Source organism: Mesoplodon bidens, assembly GCF_964165515.1.
Source record: "Mesoplodon bidens genome assembly, chromosome: 6".
Taxonomy (NCBI): domain Eukaryota; kingdom Metazoa; phylum Chordata; class Mammalia; order Artiodactyla; family Ziphiidae; genus Mesoplodon; species Mesoplodon bidens.
Window position 1 is genome coordinate 4023357 of NC_138162.1, and position 19882 is coordinate 4043238.

Sequence of the window (19882 nt, forward strand, 5' to 3'; positions counted from 1 at the left end):
AACTAAAGAAAGCCCACGGGCAGCAACGAAGACCCATCCCTTCAAAAGAGCTCTGATCTGGCAGCTGCCACGAGTTGTCTCCAGGCCCCATAACAGCCAGCGAGGCAGGTGTCCCAGAGGAGGACTCTGAGGGTCAGGGAGGTCCCACGGCCGGACTCCTGGGCTCTCCGCTCACACTTGCTCGATGAAAGGAACCCAGGGGAGCTAAGAGCTGACTTTTTCTGGGTTTTTTTCTAAGGAACTCTCATAGAAGGAGCAGTGTTTACAAATCTTCCTGCAGCCCCCAACTTAGAGCTCAGCCCACCCACCATCCCCGTCTACTGATGGAGAGACTGGGACTGGGAGTGGGGTGCAGAGAGCTCTTTCTGCCACAGCCGGCCTCTCTCTAATGGGGTGTTGCTGGAAGCTTGTGGCGTCCCTCAGCTGCTCAGGGTGCCCAAGGACTTGAGGGCACGGTGCTTGTGGGGTCAGCAAAAGATGGTTTCTTTCCTTTTATTTATTATTATTATTATTATTATTATTTTTGGCTGTGCCGCGCGGCTTGCAAGATCTTAGTTCCCCAACCAGATATTGAACCTGGGCCACTGCAGTGGAAGCGCCGAGTCCTAACCACTGGACCACCAGGGAATTTTTTTTTTTTTTTTTTGGTTTCCTTTTAGAAATTTAGAAAGCTGGAGCTGTTCACAGCTAGTTTGCACTCAGGGGTCCTCAGCCCAAGCTCTTTGCAGACTTTACAGGAGGTAAAGTATTCTTCACTAGCCACATCCATGGGACCTGGGGATGCCAGCTGGGGACTCCACTGTGATCCCACAAAATAAGCAGTCCTTGTGCAAACATGGCAAAGCGCATGTGCCAGGACGTACTAGCTCAGGATCCTGAGATCAACCCCCATGTGTGTTCATTCAATAAATATGCACCAAGGGCCAGCGCATGGTCATTCCCAGGATGGCCTGGGGGTGGCCAGATCCCCTTCCTTCCTGAAGACCCGGCAGGGCCTCCCCACCCCCACTTCCCAGAGATCACTCTGCTCCAGCCACACTGGCCCTTTCTCCATCCCGTCCACGTGCCAAGGTCATTCCAGCCTCAGGGCCTTTGCCAGTGCCACCCCGAACATCCTCCCCAGATCTTCACGAGACTGGACTCACCGTCCAGATCTTGGCTGGTTGTGACCTCAGAGACCATCCTGGACCCAGTCAAACCAGCAGCATCCCATCATTTGGTTTGCTTTCTTCATAGTATTTATGACTCTCTGAAACGGGTATTTATCTACGTATTGTCTGTCTCGCTGGCTAGAACGTAAAATTCAGGAGGGCAGGGCCCTTGGCTTCTTGTTTGCTGTATGTGTGGCAATGTCAATCCCTTGTCCCTGGACACAGCACAGGTGCCCCATAACGCTCCATTGGATAGATCCCTGGGATAGGCTTGCTTTTGTATTAGTTACTATTTCACTGAGAATATCTGTACATATGTAGGGGTAGACCTGGATTGGAAAGCTCTATGGCAGATTCTTAATACACATTATCTTTAATCTGTATTTCTCTGGACAGGAAACATGAGGTTTCTGGATCAGAGAAAAGACCCATTATTTTTTCACACAGTAGCCTTAGTGCTGGCTCCCCGCACCCTGGCTCCTCACAGGGGCCGCTGGGCGCGCCCTGCGTGCGCGGGGAGGGGGGCGCGGGGTGGATGAGCCGAACCTGTGACAGCTGCCCCTCTGCCCTCCCCGCCGCTGCCCTGAATATAAACAGCCGCTGGGGAGTGGAGGCAGGGAGATCAGTAGGTTTGCGACTCCAGGAATATGAACAGAGGACTCAGGACAGAGGTCCCTAAGTCTCTCCATCTTTTCTTTTTTTTTTTTTTTTGCGGTATGTGGGCCTCTCACTGTTGTGGCCTCTCCCGTTGCGGAGCACAGGCTCCGGACGCGCAGGCTCAGCGGCCATGACTCACGGGCCCAGCCGCTCCGCGGCATGTGGGATCTTCCCGGACCGGGGCACGAACCCGCGTCCCCTGCACCGGCAGGCGGACTCTCAACCACTGTGCCACCAGGGAAGCCCTACGTCTCTCCATCTTTAACTGCCCAGGCTTGTTTGAAGTCAACCATCCTTTACCCCAGGAGCCAACTCAGCACACCGTGACCTTGACCTTGGGGAAAACATGAGCATATTCATGAAACATTGTTTCCTGACATACATCTCCCAAACTGAAAAGCACCAGCCCCCATCTCTGAGTGCCATCCCCCACATGCCTGGAGCTGTGCGTCGTGTTGATCCTGTGGTGAGAGGTCCCAGCATCCTCTTTCGGCGGTTGAGGAAACTGAGACTGGGAGAGCCTGCCTGACCGAGTGAAGGTCGGTTGGCACCTAAGGGCAGGGCTGAGATCAGCCCCCGCATTCGTGTGTGCCTCCAGCCCAGCTCCTTCCCCTCCTCTCTTCTTCTGAGCTCCCCAAAGCCTGGTCGAGTTGGTTTTAACATCTTTGTTTAGTTGCAGTGAAGCTTTGAAAAGGGAGGGCTCCTGTCTATTTATTCCATCCCTCCTATCTGCCAGGCACTGTGTTAATCATGGAAAACGAGGTGGGCATGGTCCTTTGTCCTCCTGAGAGGCAGCATTACACAAAGAATGAGCCAGAGAGTTACTAACAGGGGTGGCAAGTGAAGGTGAAGAAGCACAGGTGCTAACCCAGCGACGGGCCGTCCAGGGAGCGGACACTCCTCTGGGGCCTGGCCCCGGGCAAGGCTCGAGGGAAGGATGCTCTGGGTGGAGGGACCGGCACATTCAAGGGGAGGCGAAGAGCTGGGGGAGATTCACAGGGAGGGGAGGCAGGACTTGGGTCCTGCAGGGCCCTGGTGACCATGGGGAAGGCTACTGCTCTTATCCTCAGAGCACTGGGGAGCCATGGCAGGTTTAAGCAGGGAAGGGGTGGGATTAGCTGTATCAACTTCTCACTGATCTGTTTTAGCCAGATCTTCTCATTAGAGCAAAATCCCTTTCCTGCCCTTTCCTAGGGACTGGGGAAGAAAGGCTGAAAGATGTGAGAAAGAACAAAATCAGGGAAATGCAAATGACTTAGATGAGGTTTATGGTTCTTTGGCAACAGGGCAGTCACCCGGCATGTCACAGCCGTGGAGGAAAGCAGTAATTTTTCTGACTCTCTCACCGCCACGTTCACCTGGCTGTCAGCCTGGGGGCCTTTGGGGAAGTTTCAGTCATGTGCGTTAGGGCCACTTGGCCGACTCACGGAGGGAACCGGGCATCTCCAGAAAAGATGCTGAGCCGCCCTGTCACTGCAGCTCCAGGAAACCCGCTCGTTGGGGGGGCCCACATTCATAGCAAACAATGGTAATATTTACCAAGTATCTCTGGAAAAATGAATGCAAAGTGCAGGAAATGCAGTGCAAATTGCTAGAACGCAGTACATTAGCAACATAGGCCTTTTAATGAATCTGAGAAGAGAGGTATAAATTTCAGGAGAATGTCAATTTCAGTAATGTAAACAAGAGGCTTCTCAACATCTTCTCCGTGAGACTTGATTTCAGTCTCTGGTTATAACTAAAGCTGTGATTCTTGAGAGAGACTTGATTCTGAACATCAAGGAGGTGAGAACTGGGGGAAGGGAGTTGCTTGTGTATCCTGAATTAGCAGAGAGCCTCAGGGGCACCATTGCCATCCCACTGGAGGAAAACTAAACCTTCCACCGGGGATTGGTATGCTTCCGTGAAAAGTCTTTTTGCTGCAAAAACTGGATGCTTGCCGTTGCAGGGGGATCGGGGAGGGATGCCCACATATCACTGGAGGGCTGGGAGCTACCCTGGCTGCTGATGGGCATATATCCTGTCAAAGTCAGGGAAAGCTCAAGCTCAAACTCAAGGTCACCCAATGCTTTTCCCTTCTTGGGTGGCCATGTTCCTCCCATTGCTAGGACCTCGGAGGGTCCTGGGAAACGGGCGCCCACAGCCCTGTCCACCTAAAACGGCTTCTTCACCTCTTCACATCAGGGTCAAATAAAGTTAGGAAGGCCGTGAGCCATGGTCGCAGAGGCTCCGTCACCTTCCTGTTGGGTCAGGAGAGGCGGCCAGGGCGGCAGAGTGACCAGCTGTCTTCCTTTCTCTGCAGTCCCCGACTACATCATCATGAAGGTGCTGAGGCAGCGCCTGGACCGGCAGGACTGCGTTGAGAGAGGGTGGGTGCTGCACGGCTTCCCGCGAGACAGGAACCAGGCATGCTTGATGGACAGCATGGGCTACAAGCCCAACAGGTGAGCCGTCCGCTTCCGGCGGGGCCTCGGCCCTGGCCACGCCGCCTCCCAGGAAGGTCCCCACCACCAGGCACTGTCTGTCCGGAGCTGGCTGACTGCTGGCAGTTTGCTGGAGCCTTACCACGCTCCGGAAGGGGAGTGTCTCTGAGTCATTCCCATTCCCACCCACTCGTCCCATTTACCCTGGGAAGTAGGAGTCAAGCTTGGGTTCAGATCCTGGCTCTGCCGCTCGCCTTGCCGGACCTCAGCGTCTCATCTGTGGATGATAATACACATCAGCCAGTCTTGCTTTCCTTACGGGATTGTGGTGCAAAGCAATCCATGTTTTCTTCTACTGTTTTCACAGCTTGCTTTTTTACATTTGGTTCTTTGATGCGTCTGATATTTATTTTGATGTGGGTATGCAGTACAAATCTCTTTTTTCTTTTCCCTTCCAATGTTGAATATTGTTGAATACTCTGTCCTTCTTCCACTAACTTGAACTTGAGGGCACCCCCCCCCCCACAGGAGATATTGTGGAAATACACAAAGACCTCCTACATGAAAAAAGCAAAGGCTGTTTAGTCAGAGCTTGCTATATATATAGCAAGGGAGTTGGCCCAATCTCAAAGGCAGGCAGAGGGGAGGGAGAGCCTTCTAGTGGGAAAGGGGAGGCTTCAGGGCTTCCCTGAGGGAGGCTGTGGGCCTGGGGAAGCTGGGGGCGGCCAGCTGGAAGCAGAGTGTCCTATGTGCTTGGTTAGGGGAACATATTCAGCTTTCTCTAATTTGGTTCTAAATTGGAAATGGTGGCAAAATTAGGGAAGCTGTTAGTTACTGATCAGGTCCTGGCTGTTTGGGGCTGATTGCTGCAGAGATGGTGATTGGGTCCTGGGCTGGTGGCTGCAGGGGATAGGTGTTTATATACGCTGTCTGCTCGTAAATACAGTCTCTCAGTACGCTTGGTTATACTTCTAAACTTTTTATTGTTTCCCACAAGTCGATTTCTGCAGTACTACCACACTGTTTAACTACTTTAGTTTTATCATGTATTTCAAGTCAGTGCAGGACAAAGCCCTTTCATTACTCTTCTTTATTGTCTATTTTATATGTTTGTTATTCCAAATGAGCACTATGATAATTTGATGGTGAACTGCCATTGACTTTTTAAAAATATTTTTTTTATTTATTTTAGCTGCGCCCGGTCTTAGTTGAGGCATATGGGATCTTCGTTTCGGCATGCAAACTCTTAGTTGCGGCATGCACACGGGATCTAGCTCCCTGGGCAGGGATCGCACCTGGGCCCCCTGCATTGGGAGCAAGAAGTCTTGCCCACTGGACCACCAGGGAAGTCCTTGCCATTGACATTTTAACTAGAATTGCATTAGGTTTATCAGTTGGTCTGTTTCAGTCTGTGGCCCTGTCCTCTCTTTGCCCCTTCGTGAAACCACCGACACTTTACTGGGCCCATGCTTTTCATTTTAAGTGCATTTCTAGGTATTATATTACCTGTTGTTCTTCTTGTTGGTGTTGGGATAAGAGGGTATTTTCACCCATTTTATTTTCTAACTGGATTTCTCAGGAGTATAAGAAAGATACTGATTTTTCTTATTTGCTTTATACTCCAGCTTCCTTACTAGAACTTTCTTACTGCTTCTGATAGTTTTTCAGTTGATTCCCTTGGGCTTTTCAGGGTGATGATCATTTCATCTACAAATATATATCCTTTTGCCTCTTCCTTTCCAATATTTATATTTTTCATTTTACTCTTTGGTCTAATTACATTGGGCAATACTTCCAGAACTGAGTCATGATGGACATGCGGTTTTTTTTTTCCTGACCTGAAGGACTGTCCTGCATTCTACCACTAAGGCACTACTGTCATTTGAGGTATATACAGTTTTTTATCAAGTTAAAGAAGTATAGTTCTTAGAATTTAAAATATCTGGAGTTGATGCTGAATATTATTCAAAGGCCTTTTTAGCATTTTCTAAGACAAATGTGTTTTTTTTCCCCTTTTTGATGTATGAATATAATGAATTATGTTAGCAGGTTTTCTAATAATAAGTCAGCCTTTCATTCCTAGAATGACTGTCACTTGGTCTTGGTGTGTTTTTCTTTCGATATATTGCTTGTGGCAGGTGCAGTTTTGATTCCCCATCAAAACTAAGCAGTCCCCCTCCCTGCCATGTCAGGCCAGTGAATGTTATATTACATGGCAAAAGGAACTTTGCAGGTGTAATTAAGGTAACTGATCAGTTGGCTTTAAAGTAGGGAGGTCATCCTGGGCGACCTTGATCTTAGTGCAGTTAGGCCTGTACCAGACTTCTGACCTACAGAACTGTAGTATAATAAGTTTGAACTTTTTAAATCAACTAAATTTGTGGTAATTTGTTATAGTAGCAATGGGAAACTAATATACTGTTGGATGGTATTGGCTACATTTTTATTTAGATTTTTTGCATTAATATGCATATGTAATATGGGTCTGAATTTTTCCTTTTTTTTTTTTTTTGTCCTTTGTCAGGCTTATAGTATCAAGGATGTGATCATTTCATAGGATTTCATTCTTCCTCTGTATCTGGAATAGTTTTTAAAACTTCAACATTAACTCTTCCTTGGAGCTGGCCCTTTGGGGGAGAGGTAGCTTATTAATGATTTGATTTTGTGTTTCCTGTAGTTTTTGCTTTATATGTTTTGGTGCCATGTTATTTAGTTCATAAAGGTTTTTGTCAGCTGTGTGTTCATTGTGCAGTGGCATCTTGATGAAAGCGACCGTCTGTGACAGGACCGTTACTTGTCTCCTCCAACATGAATCTTCCCTTTCCTCCTCAGTAACAAAACATCAGTTTTCATTAGAGCACGTTGGTGTCTGAAATGAAAGAGCCCATTTTCCAGCCTCCTTTACAGCTCTGTAGAACCACAGGACTAAGTTCTGGCCAATGAGATATAAGCACAAAGTTGTGAGTGTAATTTCCAGAAAACCTGCTTTCGGAGAGCTAACTCAGCTGGAAGGTCTTTTATGTCCTTTTTGTCGGTTTTGCCTTTCTCTTCTCATTTTGTTTTTCCTGATGTTAATAATCACCTTGTCTCTTTGCTTGCCTAGTTTTCTTTGTATCTATTTGCTACTTATTTCTGCAGCTTATAATAGCTCCTCAGAACAATAGTCCACAAAGTCCATCATATTATGTAAACTGTGAGTCCCAGGTTTTTCTTATTTACTCCTGTTCCTTTCTTGTTTGGATTGCTTTTTCTGTAGGCTTACTGCAGGGCTGTTCCAGGACTTTTCTGCACTGTGATTAGAGGGATTCCCTTGGCCTGTCTTCTGAGTTGGAGTCCCTGTTTCCTGAATCACACATCTTCCTCTTTCTCACATGCTCTCTTGTTTTAGTGTAGCATACCTTCCAGTTGCTTCTCAAGTTAAAAAGATGGTTTGACGACAGTAGGCTGTTACACCCTCATCACATGTGCTCCAGACTGAAGAAGTTCACACTGAAATTTCATTTATTTCTTTGGTCTGGGTCTCATTTACTCCATCGGGCCAAAAATTAATGTGAAAACCTATGTCCTTCAGTTCTGGGAAATTCTCTTGAATTATTTTGTTGATTTTTCTCTCTCTTTTCTTTTTCCTGTTCTCCCTGGAACCCGCTATTTGGGTGTTAGATCTCCTGGACTGGCCTTGTAAATTAAAAAAAAAAAAACTTTTCTCTCTTGTGTCCTATATCTTTTGTTGTTTTTGTGTTTGTGTATGTGTGTGGTTTGCCTTTGTTTTGTTTTGCTCTACTTTCTAGGAGGTTTCCTCAACTTTCTCTTTCAACCCTTTTACTGAATTTCTAACTTCTGCTGCAGTTTTTACTTTTATAACATTCAAGAGGTCTTTTTTCTGTCATCTGAATATTACTTTTATAGTTTATTGATCTTATTTCATGGATTTTTAAAAATCTCTTGAAGATGTTAATGGAAGCTTGTTTTTGCAGGAGGGTAATGAGGAGAGGTTTTTTTCCCCTCCTGCATAGTCTGTTCCTACTAAATTTTGTTTGTCTTGGTCTCATTCTTTCTCAGTAGAAAGATGTTGCATTACCCTTGGTTGTTTGCTCACATGTAAGAACGGGAAACTAAAAAACTATTTGGGAGCTCTGAGGGCATAGATGGAGCTCATAGAATTTGTCTTCAGTGTAGGATGAACTATTTGGGCCTTTTGTGCACCTCCCACCAACTCAACATCTTTAAGTCTTTTCCTCTGGAAATGTCAGATTCCTCAGAGAGGACTCACCCAATCTCCTGCTGGAGGGTGAAGGTCTGGGGTCCAAGGGAGAAGCAGGACAGTGGGGACTGGGAGAAGGTGGGCAGAGGTCTCACACACTGCACACCATAGGCATATATATTTTTAACCTAAAATTCCCCTAATTTTGGTACAGACTCAGACTCTCAACTGTGCTCAGCATTCTTCAAGTCCAAGGAGCCTGTATTATATCCTCTCTAGAGAATAAACCTCCCATTTCTACCGAAGTGGAGGAGGAGGATTCACTCCGCTGGGTGGAGTGAGGAGGCGATCTGGGGCTTAATTTCTTAAGCAAGTTTAACCAATCGTCCTTATTTTAGCCATCCAGTTTCCGAGTGGACTGTTACCGGTGCTGCTCGCTGCTCAAAAGCCAATAAAGAGGCAAATTTGGTGGAAAGGAAAGTTTGCTTTATTTCCAATGCTGGCAACCCAGGGGGGAGGTGGGGGGACTCCTGTCCAAAGGCTGACTCCCCTCTACTGACAGTCAGGGGACAAGAGCTTTTATAGATGGAGGGAGGGCGCTACATGTAGAAACAGCACAGTCAGCTCTGACACTCACCTTGAAATTGGTCCTGCGGTGGTCTGATCAGCATCATCTTGATTGCTTTAGGTACAGTTAGTCTTCAGTTCCAGGGTTGGTTTGTTCCCATTTCCTTGAGGCCAGTTCTCAGAATTGCGGCAGCTTATGTCATGGCTACAGCCTGGTCATCATGTAGTTAACTTCTTCCGCCTGGGGGGTTTCAGTATCTACAAGACAGTTCACAGGATACGGCTCAGAATATTATCCATAGCCCTTGAGGAGGAACTAAATGTCCTTAACTTTGCTTAATGACTAAACTATGATTATTTATTTGACTGTTTTCTTTGCCTCTGCATTTTCTCACTTCTCTGATTAAACTTATTCGTTGGCTAAAGTTTCTCCACAGACAAAAGGCAGGTGGAGGACATGGGAGGAAAGGACCATAGGGCCCTGCTCCGTTTCAGTACCTCTGCCTGCCTGAGCCTCTTGAGGATTTGCTGGTGAGGACTGGTTTGTTCTCAGCTTTTCCTGCTGCTGACTCGGGATTTGGCTTGCTGATGTCTCTGCTGCTTGTTGTCAGAGGTCCAGCTGCCTTCCAGCCTCAAAAACACGTGTTTAGTTGCCTTCCCTTCCACTGTTCTCCCTGTCGTTGCTGTAGGTTTTCAGAATCCCTTTCCTGTCAATCTTCTGTCGGGTTTGGGGAGGAAACAGAATGTGATGCGTGTTTCAACGCGCCATTTTTACCCGGAACTCAACCCTCCATTGCTTTGTTGCATTTGCATGTCTCTTACCTTCAATTACTTTGCTTCCTTTATTTTAAGTTGTCACGTAGGGCAGAATGAAATTGGGTTTAACATTTATTCAACCTGCTTGTCTTTTCCTTTGAACAGTTGAATTTATCCCACTTCTTTTTTATTTTCATCACTTTATTTTATGCTTCATCATGGTTTCCTTTGTTTTCCATCTTTTTTTAATGGTCTGTGTTTTCTTTTTTTTTTTATTTTATAAATTTATTTATTTATTTTTGTTTTTGGCTGCGTTGGGTCTTCGTTGCTGAGCGCAGGCTTTCTCTAGTTGTGGTGAGCGGGGGCTACTCTTCGTTGTGGTGCGCGGGCTTCTCATTGCGGTGGCTTCTCTTGCTGCAGAGCACGGGCTCCAGGCATGCGGGCTTCACTCATTGTGGCTCGCGGGCTCAGTCGTTGTGGCGCATGGGCTTAGTCACTCCGCGGCATGTGGGATCTTCCCGGACCAGGGCTTGAACCCATGTCCCATGCATTGGCAGGCGGATTCTTAACCACCGCGCCACCAGGGAAGCCCCTTCTTTTTGTTTTATTATTGCTATTGTTGGCTTCTCTCCTCTCCCCCCAAGTTGGTTTCGAAGATAATCTGTTTCTAGTTCTACTACTCTTGTCAAGATGGTTTGATTAAACTTGTATTTCTCAATTTGTCAGTTCTGAAATGAAACAGAATATTTTGACTCTGTCAATGAAAGATGAAAGAAAGAATGCTCCCATAGGTACCACCTCCTCATTCCCCTCCCCGATCCACTCTCCATTTCTGGCAGGCTGGGGCTGGGGGTGGGGAGGGACAGACACATTCTGAAATTTTTTGGCCTCAGTCTATTATACACAGATTATTATTTTTAAGATCACTAAGCTTTTCTTTCTAGAAATATAACAATTACATTCTGTTTTTAGCTGTATTACTGTACTTGTGAAGTTTTCATTCTCTCTTCAACTGGATTCAGATTTCAACACCAGCTGTTTGCATGATTCAGCCTCTCCATTTATCAGTTTTGATTCATTGTTCATTTGAATGGATTATGTCTTTGAGTCATTTTTAGCAAGGGTACAGACATGCTAAACTTCCTAAATTCTTGCACATTTGAGAATGTCTTTCTGTTAGCTTTATCTGTAAACAGCATCTAGCAAGGTAAAAAATTCTCCCATCACATTTCTTACCCCTCAGCATCCTGTACCATTTCTATACTGTGCTCTGACACCTGTAGGGTTGCAGTAATGTCTGAGGCCAGTGAGATTTTTTTCCATTATAGGTAATGTACTTCTTATGTCTGGATGCTCTCTCTCTCAGTTCATCTACATTCACTAGGCCATGCCTCAGTCTTGGTTCTCTTTATTACTTTTCTCTGGAATATTATGAATCCTTTCCATTTCCATTATTTCAGGAGAATTTGCTTCTAGTACATATATTAATATTTTTCTGGTTCATTCACTTGGTGTTCTTATTCAGGAAGACCAGTTACGTGCATGCTGGATATTTATTATCTGTTTCCATAATTACAGTTTCTTTCTAGTAGCTTTTATCTTTTCCTTTTCTTTTCTGTATTATTTTTCACATCTGTCCTTCATGATAGCTTTATTTTTTATCATATTTATTTCTTGTTGCTTCTAATTTATTTTTCATTTCTATAATGCTTTTACGTTTCCCTTAGTTTTTTCCCTTAACATTGTCAGTTTTCTTTCATCTCCTTTTAAATTTTATCTCATCCTCTTTTCTTTGATTTCTTGTATTACAGTGTCTGTTCTCTCTAAATTATTTTGAGCACATTGATAAGGTTTTATCTAAAATGTTCTGCTGTTTCCTAGAGTACTTCTTCTTCCAAAGGGTATTCATTGTCTATGTCTCTCTCTCTCTCTCTCTTTTAACTTTTAGGACCCTTATTTGGCAATGTCTAGACCTGAGTCCTAAGGTGGGTATATTTTGCAAATCATTTGTCTTTGAATAGCTCTGTGGTTTCTCTAAGAATAGCATGAGTTGGTTTTAGAAAATAGACAGAAAATTAGTTTTCTCTGTTGTAATAAATTACCACAAACTGAGTGGCTTAAACAGTACACATTTATTGTCTTACAATTCTGTAAGGCTAACATCAATATGTCAGACGGGCTGCGTTCCTTTCTGGAGGCTCTAGGAAGAGTACATTTCCTCACCTTTTCAGCTTCTAGAGATTGCCCCCAGTCCTTGGATCATTGCCCCCTTCCTCTGTGTTCAAAGACAGCAATGTTGCAACACTTGGTCTTCTTCTGTGGCCACATCTCCCTCTGACCAGAGCTGGGAGCAGTTCTCAGATTTTAAGGACTCGTGTGATTGGATTGGGTCCACCCAGATGATCTTACCTATCAACGTCCTTAATGTAATCTCATGTGCAGATCCCGTTTTCCATGTAAAGTAACATATTCACAGATTCTGGGGGTTAGGAGGTGGACCTCTTGGTGGGGGGCATTCTTCTGTTCCTCACGGTTGGATTCTCCTCAATTCTCTCTTAATTATATCCTTGGAGTTGGGTCTGGAGAGCTTCCTCCTAGAAGACTGAAAGGTCTGTTTAGTTCTAGGGCAGCAGGGACCCAGCAGGCAGCCTGAGCATCCTGTCTTTCCACCTATGTTGACCGGGAATTTCCAGGGGACCACAGTGCTATGAGGCGAAGTTTCCACCCTCCGTTTGCTGAGGATGGAACAGACTTTGGTGTCAATAATTAGCTTCTGAGTAAACTCATCTACCTGAAGATGAAAGGCATCAGGGAAAATGTAAAAACAGTCACTTAAAAGAAGGCTGGGGGCGGGTCATTGACAAGACATAGGGAGAGAATCTAGTGCTCGTTTTTTCTGAACCCCGAGGGGAAGAATGCCTGTTTTATTTACCGACCCTGTGCACCATGCCAGGACTGCATGACCAACAGGGGGAGGGCACGGTGTTTATTAAAGCATCGCGGGGAAGATTATTCAAGAACCTCTTTGATTTAGGGCAGGCTTGCAAGGAAATACTTCTCCATTCACCACGAAGTAAAAAGCAGTTTCTAAAGACTTAGTAAATAATGCCAGTTTAATTTATTTGACCCTAAGGCAGAGGACAAGCAGAGAAATAAAAAAGATATTTGTTTACAACGTAGATTTAATCATATGCCACTGTTTAATCATCCTTCTGTATTTTTCTCCCATCACTGAGGGTGTATTTTCCCTCCTCTTTCTCATCTCTGACTAATCTGTTTCCTCCACCTTAGCTTGAAATTAAGCATTTTTTATGATTAATTCAGAAAGTAATTTTAGCCATGAACCTTCAAGTCCAGATATAGGCTAAGGAAGAGAGAAACATTCTAAAATGAACCCACCTAGCTCTGGGATGAGTATCAGGGCTGTAATTCTGGTTCGGTTGTGATGCCAATTATAAAGCACTCTAGCTGTGGTGCTGCTGTTTTTGACACCAGGAGGAAATCTTGACAGAATTATAGCCTAGAAATCAATCTGGGAATACGATACAGAAATCTATAATTCAGATATGAAAACAGTCTACAAAGGCTCTTTTTGTTTTTAGGAGGATTCAATGAAATTAGATTAAAATAAATTTACATATCTATCAATTTTACTATTAAAATATATTCATACTAGTAAATAGAGTTATTGGGGAAGGGTAAACTACTCTGTGTATTGGACACAGAAATAGACCCCTCTGGCTTATCAGGGAACAAAGTTATTGTCTCCTTGTCAAATATGAGTCTCTTCTTAGAGCTAATAAATGGATAGTGTTCAAATTCCATGTTTTGTTTCACTTCTATCTCATAAACCTATGGCACATAATACTAAATTATATTCTGCAGAGCAATATCAAACTCCTGGTTCCAACATCCCACAGTGGGGGAAACAAACCAAGTAATTGATGTGTCACAAAGAAGGAGAAAAAGTTCTTTGAGAACAAATAAAATGGGCTATAAAGTTTGTTAAAATGTAATAATAATAGTAAAAAGAAAAAAATAGAAGAAGAAAGAAGAAAGAAACAAAGAGAGAAGTATCCAAGGCTCCATCCAGAAATCTGCCCTCCGCTTGGCTGTAAAATAATTCATTTCATGCTGCAAGTTTGTAGCATGGTATTTCCTTTTAAAATTAATGTTTACTATGGAGAGGGAGTATAGGATTCTGATTGATGTTGGGAAGTTTGCAGTGTATCAGACAGACTGGTTTTTTGTTTTGTTTTGTTTTTTTTTCCTTTGCCTCCTCCCTCACCTTGATGCTGTGAGGAGGGGGTGGGGCAGGCTATGCCTTGAACCTCTTCCCCCGACCCGGGCTGTACCGCTGCAGGCCCAGCAGGCAAGGTCCGGGTCACGTCCAATTGCAAGGTCGCAGGTCAGAGCTGCTGCTGCGTCTCTCAGAAATCCCTGCAAAGAGGGTAAAAGAGGGGACCCTCGCTGAGTCCGTGGCAATAGAATTCAGCAGAATGGTAGCAGAGATTTTACTATTGATGTTTTCTTTTAGTATTTCTCTCTTTCTGTACTCCATTGGACTAAATTTGGGGACTATGAAGAAATCACCCAAGGAAGGTATTTTCGATTAGCTTGTTGTGTCCCAGGTTGTTTTGTGCAAACTGGCAACTGCTGTATAGGTTCCTTTTCGAGTGTGGTGGGTTTCAATTTTTTATTTATTATTCTTTCTTTTTATTTTTTTAACGGTACGCAGGCCTCTCACTGTTGTGGCCTCTCCCGTTGCGGAGCACAGGCTCCGGTCACGCAGGCTCAGCGGCCATGGCCCACGGGCCCAGCCGCTCCGCGGCATGTGGGATCCTCCCGGACCGGGGCACGAACCCGTGTCCCCTGCATCGGCAGGCGGACTCTCAACCACTGCGCCACCAGGGAAGCCCCTATTTATTATTATTTCTTAAACTAGACAGTTGTGTGTCCCACATAACTGTGGGAGCCCAGAGGGGTTCGGTTGTCCCTGGGAAAGCAGTGACAGGTCTCCTCTCATTGCACCTGGATCCCAGTTGGTGCTGGGTGTCTTGTTGGCTTTTGCTAAAAGCATAGCCCTTTCCCCCAGGGAACCGGAGAGCAGAGCTGCCCAAGGGACCCAGGCTGGCTGCCATGAACTCCCAGCCTGGAGGAGCTGGGACTCCCACCCCCAAGCGGAGCCTGCCCGGTGCACGCCTGGCCCCTCAGACGCGTGGGTCTGAAAGCTTTCGTATTTCCTGCCTTGTTCGTCCCTGAGGACACTTCTCCCCCTCCCGGTCCTGCCCCCTCACCTTGGACCCTCATCATCACCCTGACAGCAAGAATGATGATAGTGATATCTGGTGTCTACTGAGTGCCAGTTGTGTGCCTGCTTTGCATCTCCTTTAATCCATTCAATAGCCCCATAAAGTAGGTTGGTTCAGTAAAAGGCATGTGGGCTCAGAGGAGCCGTGCCCCTTGCCCCAGGCCACGTGGAGGAGACCAACCGGGACCCCAGCTCTTTGCTCTGAGCGGCTCCATCGTGCCCTTTCTGCAATGCGATGAGCGTCTATCCCTGCCCCCTGGCTTGCTGGCTTGAAAATAACTACAATTAACCTCAGTTTTCCTGTCTGTCAAATGGAGCAATAACCTCTACCCTTTTAACCTGAGAGCACCAGTGCTCTGGAGAGTGAGTGGAACATGTGTGCGTGTGATTTATAATTGGCAAGTGCCGTGGATGCAGGGGGCTCTATGAGCTGGCTCTAAATATCCCTCCCACAGCTCTTTCTGGGAGGACAGACTCTCATTCAAAGTGTAGGATATAGTTTTCTCTCCTGTTCTCACAAAATAAATTACACACTCCATGCCCTAAATAGGTGAGCTACTGATTTGCCTACACTTTAAGAAGCATGGAAACATTTGTTATGATCGTTATCCATGTGCTTTTGAATTCCTATTACACAAAAAGAGGCTAAAATGGGGCTTCCCTGGTGGCGCAGCGGTTGAGAGTCCGCCTGTCGATGCAGGGGACACGGGTTCGTGCCCCGGTCCGGAAAAATCCCACATGCCGCGGAGTGGCTGGGCCCGTGAGCCATGGCCGCTGAGCCTGTGCATCCAGAAAAAGAGGCTAAAATGGCAAATACTGTTATACTCTGAAGGACGACCGTCAGAGGGTAATTGCTGTATCTACTCACTGTGGGCTGGTACAAATAACTCATTTCTACTCAAAATATTTTCCCTCTAGTCACAGTCTGCTTGCTTTTCTTACCTACAGAAGACACTTTAAAGACTCCCGTTGGTTGGAATTGGGGAAGGTAGCTCCTTATTCTCCAGATGGCATGTGGGATGAGAGAGTGGCCCTGAAATAGACAAAGACAAAAATCACCCTTTTGTCTGGAAGGGGCCCGTGGATCCAGGCAAACTGGAAAATTGTGATCAGAGCATTTAACAATGTTGATAAATTATTCTGCTGAATGCTGGTCTGATTTCTTGGGTTCAGCTATGTTAAATTTAAACAATGGAAAATCATGGTGTGTTATGAAAGTAAAAACTGAACTGGCATATAGGTAATATGCCAGAGCGCTCTCATTTAATTTAAAAGCTTGTTATTTTGTAGTTGCATATGACACTGTGTTTTGGAGGACAACACGGCGAAACCCTCAGAGAATGGCTTCACCGTTTCTGATGTGTTCCAAAGTGAAAAGGATGTTATCGTCTCTTAAGAGAACAGCAGTTGGACCAAAGAACAATTAAAATGCGCGAGAGGATTTCTCGCCTCTCCTCTCTCTCTTTCTCTCTCTCTCTTTTTTATTATCACTTGGTCCTTCCAGGAAGCTCTCATATTTCTGCAGCTGATCCTTCCGTGGATTAGGGATAATAAACAGCCCATTAATGGAGGCCTGAACTAGGAAATGGAGCTGGAATCAGCAGCAAAATTCAGTGGCTGACTGAGGTTAATAACTCCATTACTCCAGCCCCGTGCCGAGCGGCCCGATGAGTGGGATGTTAGCCTTATCTTACTCCTTGTTAATTGAGCTAATAGAACCGGCTGACCCTGCCTTGCTGCCACCATCTGAGAGTTTACCAGACATGGGCTGGAATACATATCATGGACTGTGTGCTCCACGGTGCCTTTTGTTTTTGGAAGAAAGATCTTTCCTAAACATCGGTGAGCCGGGAGGCCCCTCCTAACAGCAGAGTCGCTGTGCACCTATCCACAGCAGGGTCCCCAGCCACTCGGATTCTGTCGCACAAGCGATGGTGTCCATTGGCCCCTCTAGGCAGATGTCCACTTGGGTTCGAGGGCTTTGGAGGAAGTAGCCATTGTCTCAACAAAACGTCTGGGGCCAAGGGTAAAAAAGAAAGTGTGCATGTGATGGAGGAGGGAGTGGGGGCAGCTCCAGGTCTTGTCTCTTCTGGTTCTTTCTTTCTTTCAACGTTCAGCAGCTGTCTGAATTTTTCATCCGTCTTTCCCCTTCCTGATAGTTTGACACACGTTTCTGACAATCTTGCTTTGCGGCTCGCTGGTCAGCGGTCCGGGGGCTCTGCGTAACCTTTCTAAGCCTCAGTGTCCTTATCCGTCAAATGGGGTGATAACCCAGCCCTTCTCACCTCACCTTTGCTGGATTCATGTACGTATTTGCTGGGAAAATGCATATGGGTGGGACTTAGGAATTAGAAAATGCTCCGTACAGCCAAGATGATGTTGTCAACAGATAAATATCTAAACCTGAATTTCCTGCAGCCAGTTATTATCCTCTCTGCGCTCCAGTTTCCTCAACTGAGGACCAGGGACCATGGCATTGAGGACATCAGGTCGGGGGTAGGAGGCGGTGATGCGGAAGCACTCTGCACAGAGCCTGGCGTATGTACGAGGGCCTCCGGGTGTGAGAGCCGCATTTATTCCTGATACATTGGGAGCTCTGGGCCTGTGCGTGGAGACCAGAGCTTCTGCAAAGCAAGGTCAGACCAGTTCCTCACCAAGGAACTGTGGCCCTGGCTGGCCCCTCGGCCGCTCGGAGCACACTGCTCCCCTCTGGGTGGAGGAAGGTACTTCCTTGTTCACCTGTGATTTGCGGGGCAGAAGATGATCCTGCAGATACACAAAGACAAAACTGCACTTTTGTCAGAGAAGCCAAAGAGCCAGACAAACAGGGAAATCTGAATGCTAGAACAGTCTCGCAGATCGTGTGGCGGCCGTGAAAAAGCGTGGATCACCTGTCCCCTGTTGTTTTGTAAGACTTAAAGATTCCTTTCTTCCTTTTTCTTTTTCTTTTTTTTTCTTTTTTTTTTGGCCATGCCACATGGCTTGTAGGATCTTAGTTCCCCGACCAGGGATCAAACTCGAGCCCCGGCAGTGAAAGCGCCGAGTCCTAACCACTGGATCGCCAGGGAATTCCCTAAAGATTCTTTTGATGGCAGGACACAACCAAATGACGCTCAGAGAGATGAAAGGCAGAACTCTGTTACTTACAGTTCCAAACGAGAGGTGGCTGCCACATGGAGCTGGTGCGGGGGCTTCACCCTAGGGACAGGGTGACTGCAGCTGAGCCGTGGAAGGCATCTTCTGTCTGGCAGGAGGTCAGTTAGCTAGGTTTTGCAGGCTTTTGCTGGATTGGCTAATTTAAATAATTTCAGGGGCTCCGGAGCCTGGGGGCTGTGCCCGCCTGGAGTGTAGGAGTCCCGGAAGGGGAGCGCTTGGAGTGGGGCTTGGCGAACTGCCCAAGCAGGGGACTTGAGGGTTGTGAGCCGTGACTTGAAAACTGGGTCGATACAGCACTTGTGAAATGCCGTATCACACCTGTCCTGCTTGGGATGGGCTCTGCCCGCCTGTCCTCATTCTGTATTCTTCACCTTTCCACCGTCGAGGCTTACTTTTGGAGACAGACTTGAAGAGATTAAAACTCACCCCAAAGGTCTTCCATCCCGGCAACACTTGCATCTCTCCAGCGTCTCTGAAATCTCTGCCGTCACCTGCTCCGGCGTCCCGTTCAGGTCAACTGCCTTGTTCTCGCTTTTGCATCCACTCTCCCCAAGACGTGGGCCATCTTCCCAGGCCACCAGCTCAGTTTCCACTACACTTGTTACACAGCTGCTTAGCACATTGCGACAGCACGCACCGACTGTCCTGGCTCTGAGAGTGAGTGTTGTGCGTCCTTGTAGCAAAAATAAATACTAGCTGGTGATGGGAACTTGGCAGCCACCTGGGAGGTCGGAGGGGATGCAGGCGGTGGTTCTCAGAGCCGGTGGCTGGGTCACCGGGCCTGGAGTTAGGAAAGGAGGTGCACCCTGGGCCTCCAGCTCAAGACTGTGGCCGGTGGTGGAGTCGGGGCCCCCGGGGCTGGAGTATTTTAATCCTTCGGTAAATAAGGACTGAAGTAGAAAAAGGGAAGTGCTCCCATTATTTTCCCGCCTAGGGACTGTTGACATTTTACCACTTATTTCCAATGTTTGTGTAAGAAAAAGTCTGGTGAGGATGATTCTGAGCAAATGTGGAAGGTCGGCACCGCTTTTTTTCGAGGGTTAAAACTTAGTTTATGACAGTCTGTTACTAAGGTTTGTCGTCTGTCTTGAAGAGCCTAAGAGCAATTACTTTTGAAGCGGGGACATCGAAAATGTACAGCACCTTTGAACCCTTTGCCTGCAGTCTCCAGGATCCTGCAGAGTATAAAACAGAAAAGTACAGTGAATTCTCAGAAAGAGAGCGAGCCCCGACGACCACAGGCTTAGCTCTGCTGTCCCCAGCGGGCAGCGGGGACCAGAAGGCACACTGCGTGGTGTGCTGGTGGCAGGAAACTTCAGGGCAGCTGGCAATCCGGGAGCGTAAGAGACAGCCTGTGCTGGGTGATGGAGGGCCTGGGAGTTTAGTCTTTAGGAGGAAACAGGGCACACATGTAACAAGGGATTTGCGTGGTATTTTCTTGGTTAGTAACTTTGTTAAAGACTGACACTAACCGTCTTGCCGTAGTATATTGAAACTCAGTGTATTTATTTATTTATTTGGGTTGTGTTGGGTCTTTGTCGCTGCGCGGGGGCCACTCCTCGCTGTGGTGCACAGGCCTCTGCAGTGGCCTCTCCTGCTGCGGAGCACAGGCTCTAGGTGCGTGGGCTTCGGTAGTTGTGGCGCACGGGCTTAGTTGCTC

At 46.6% G+C, this 19882-nt stretch overlaps 1 protein-coding gene across 4 annotated transcripts in view; it reads left to right on the forward strand.

The window, feature by feature from the left end:
• The window catches only part of AK8 (adenylate kinase 8), a 130785-nt gene that overhangs the window by 75600 nt on the left and 35303 nt on the right, over nucleotides 1-19882 (forward strand). For all 4 annotated transcript variants that reach the window (XM_081236348.1, XM_081236350.1, XM_081236349.1 and 1 more), the window contains one exon: nucleotides 4111-4252. In XM_081236348.1, the coding sequence (XP_081092474.1) occupies nucleotides 4111-4252 (142 nt within the window). The remainder of the gene's footprint in view (nucleotides 1-4110; nucleotides 4253-19882) is intronic.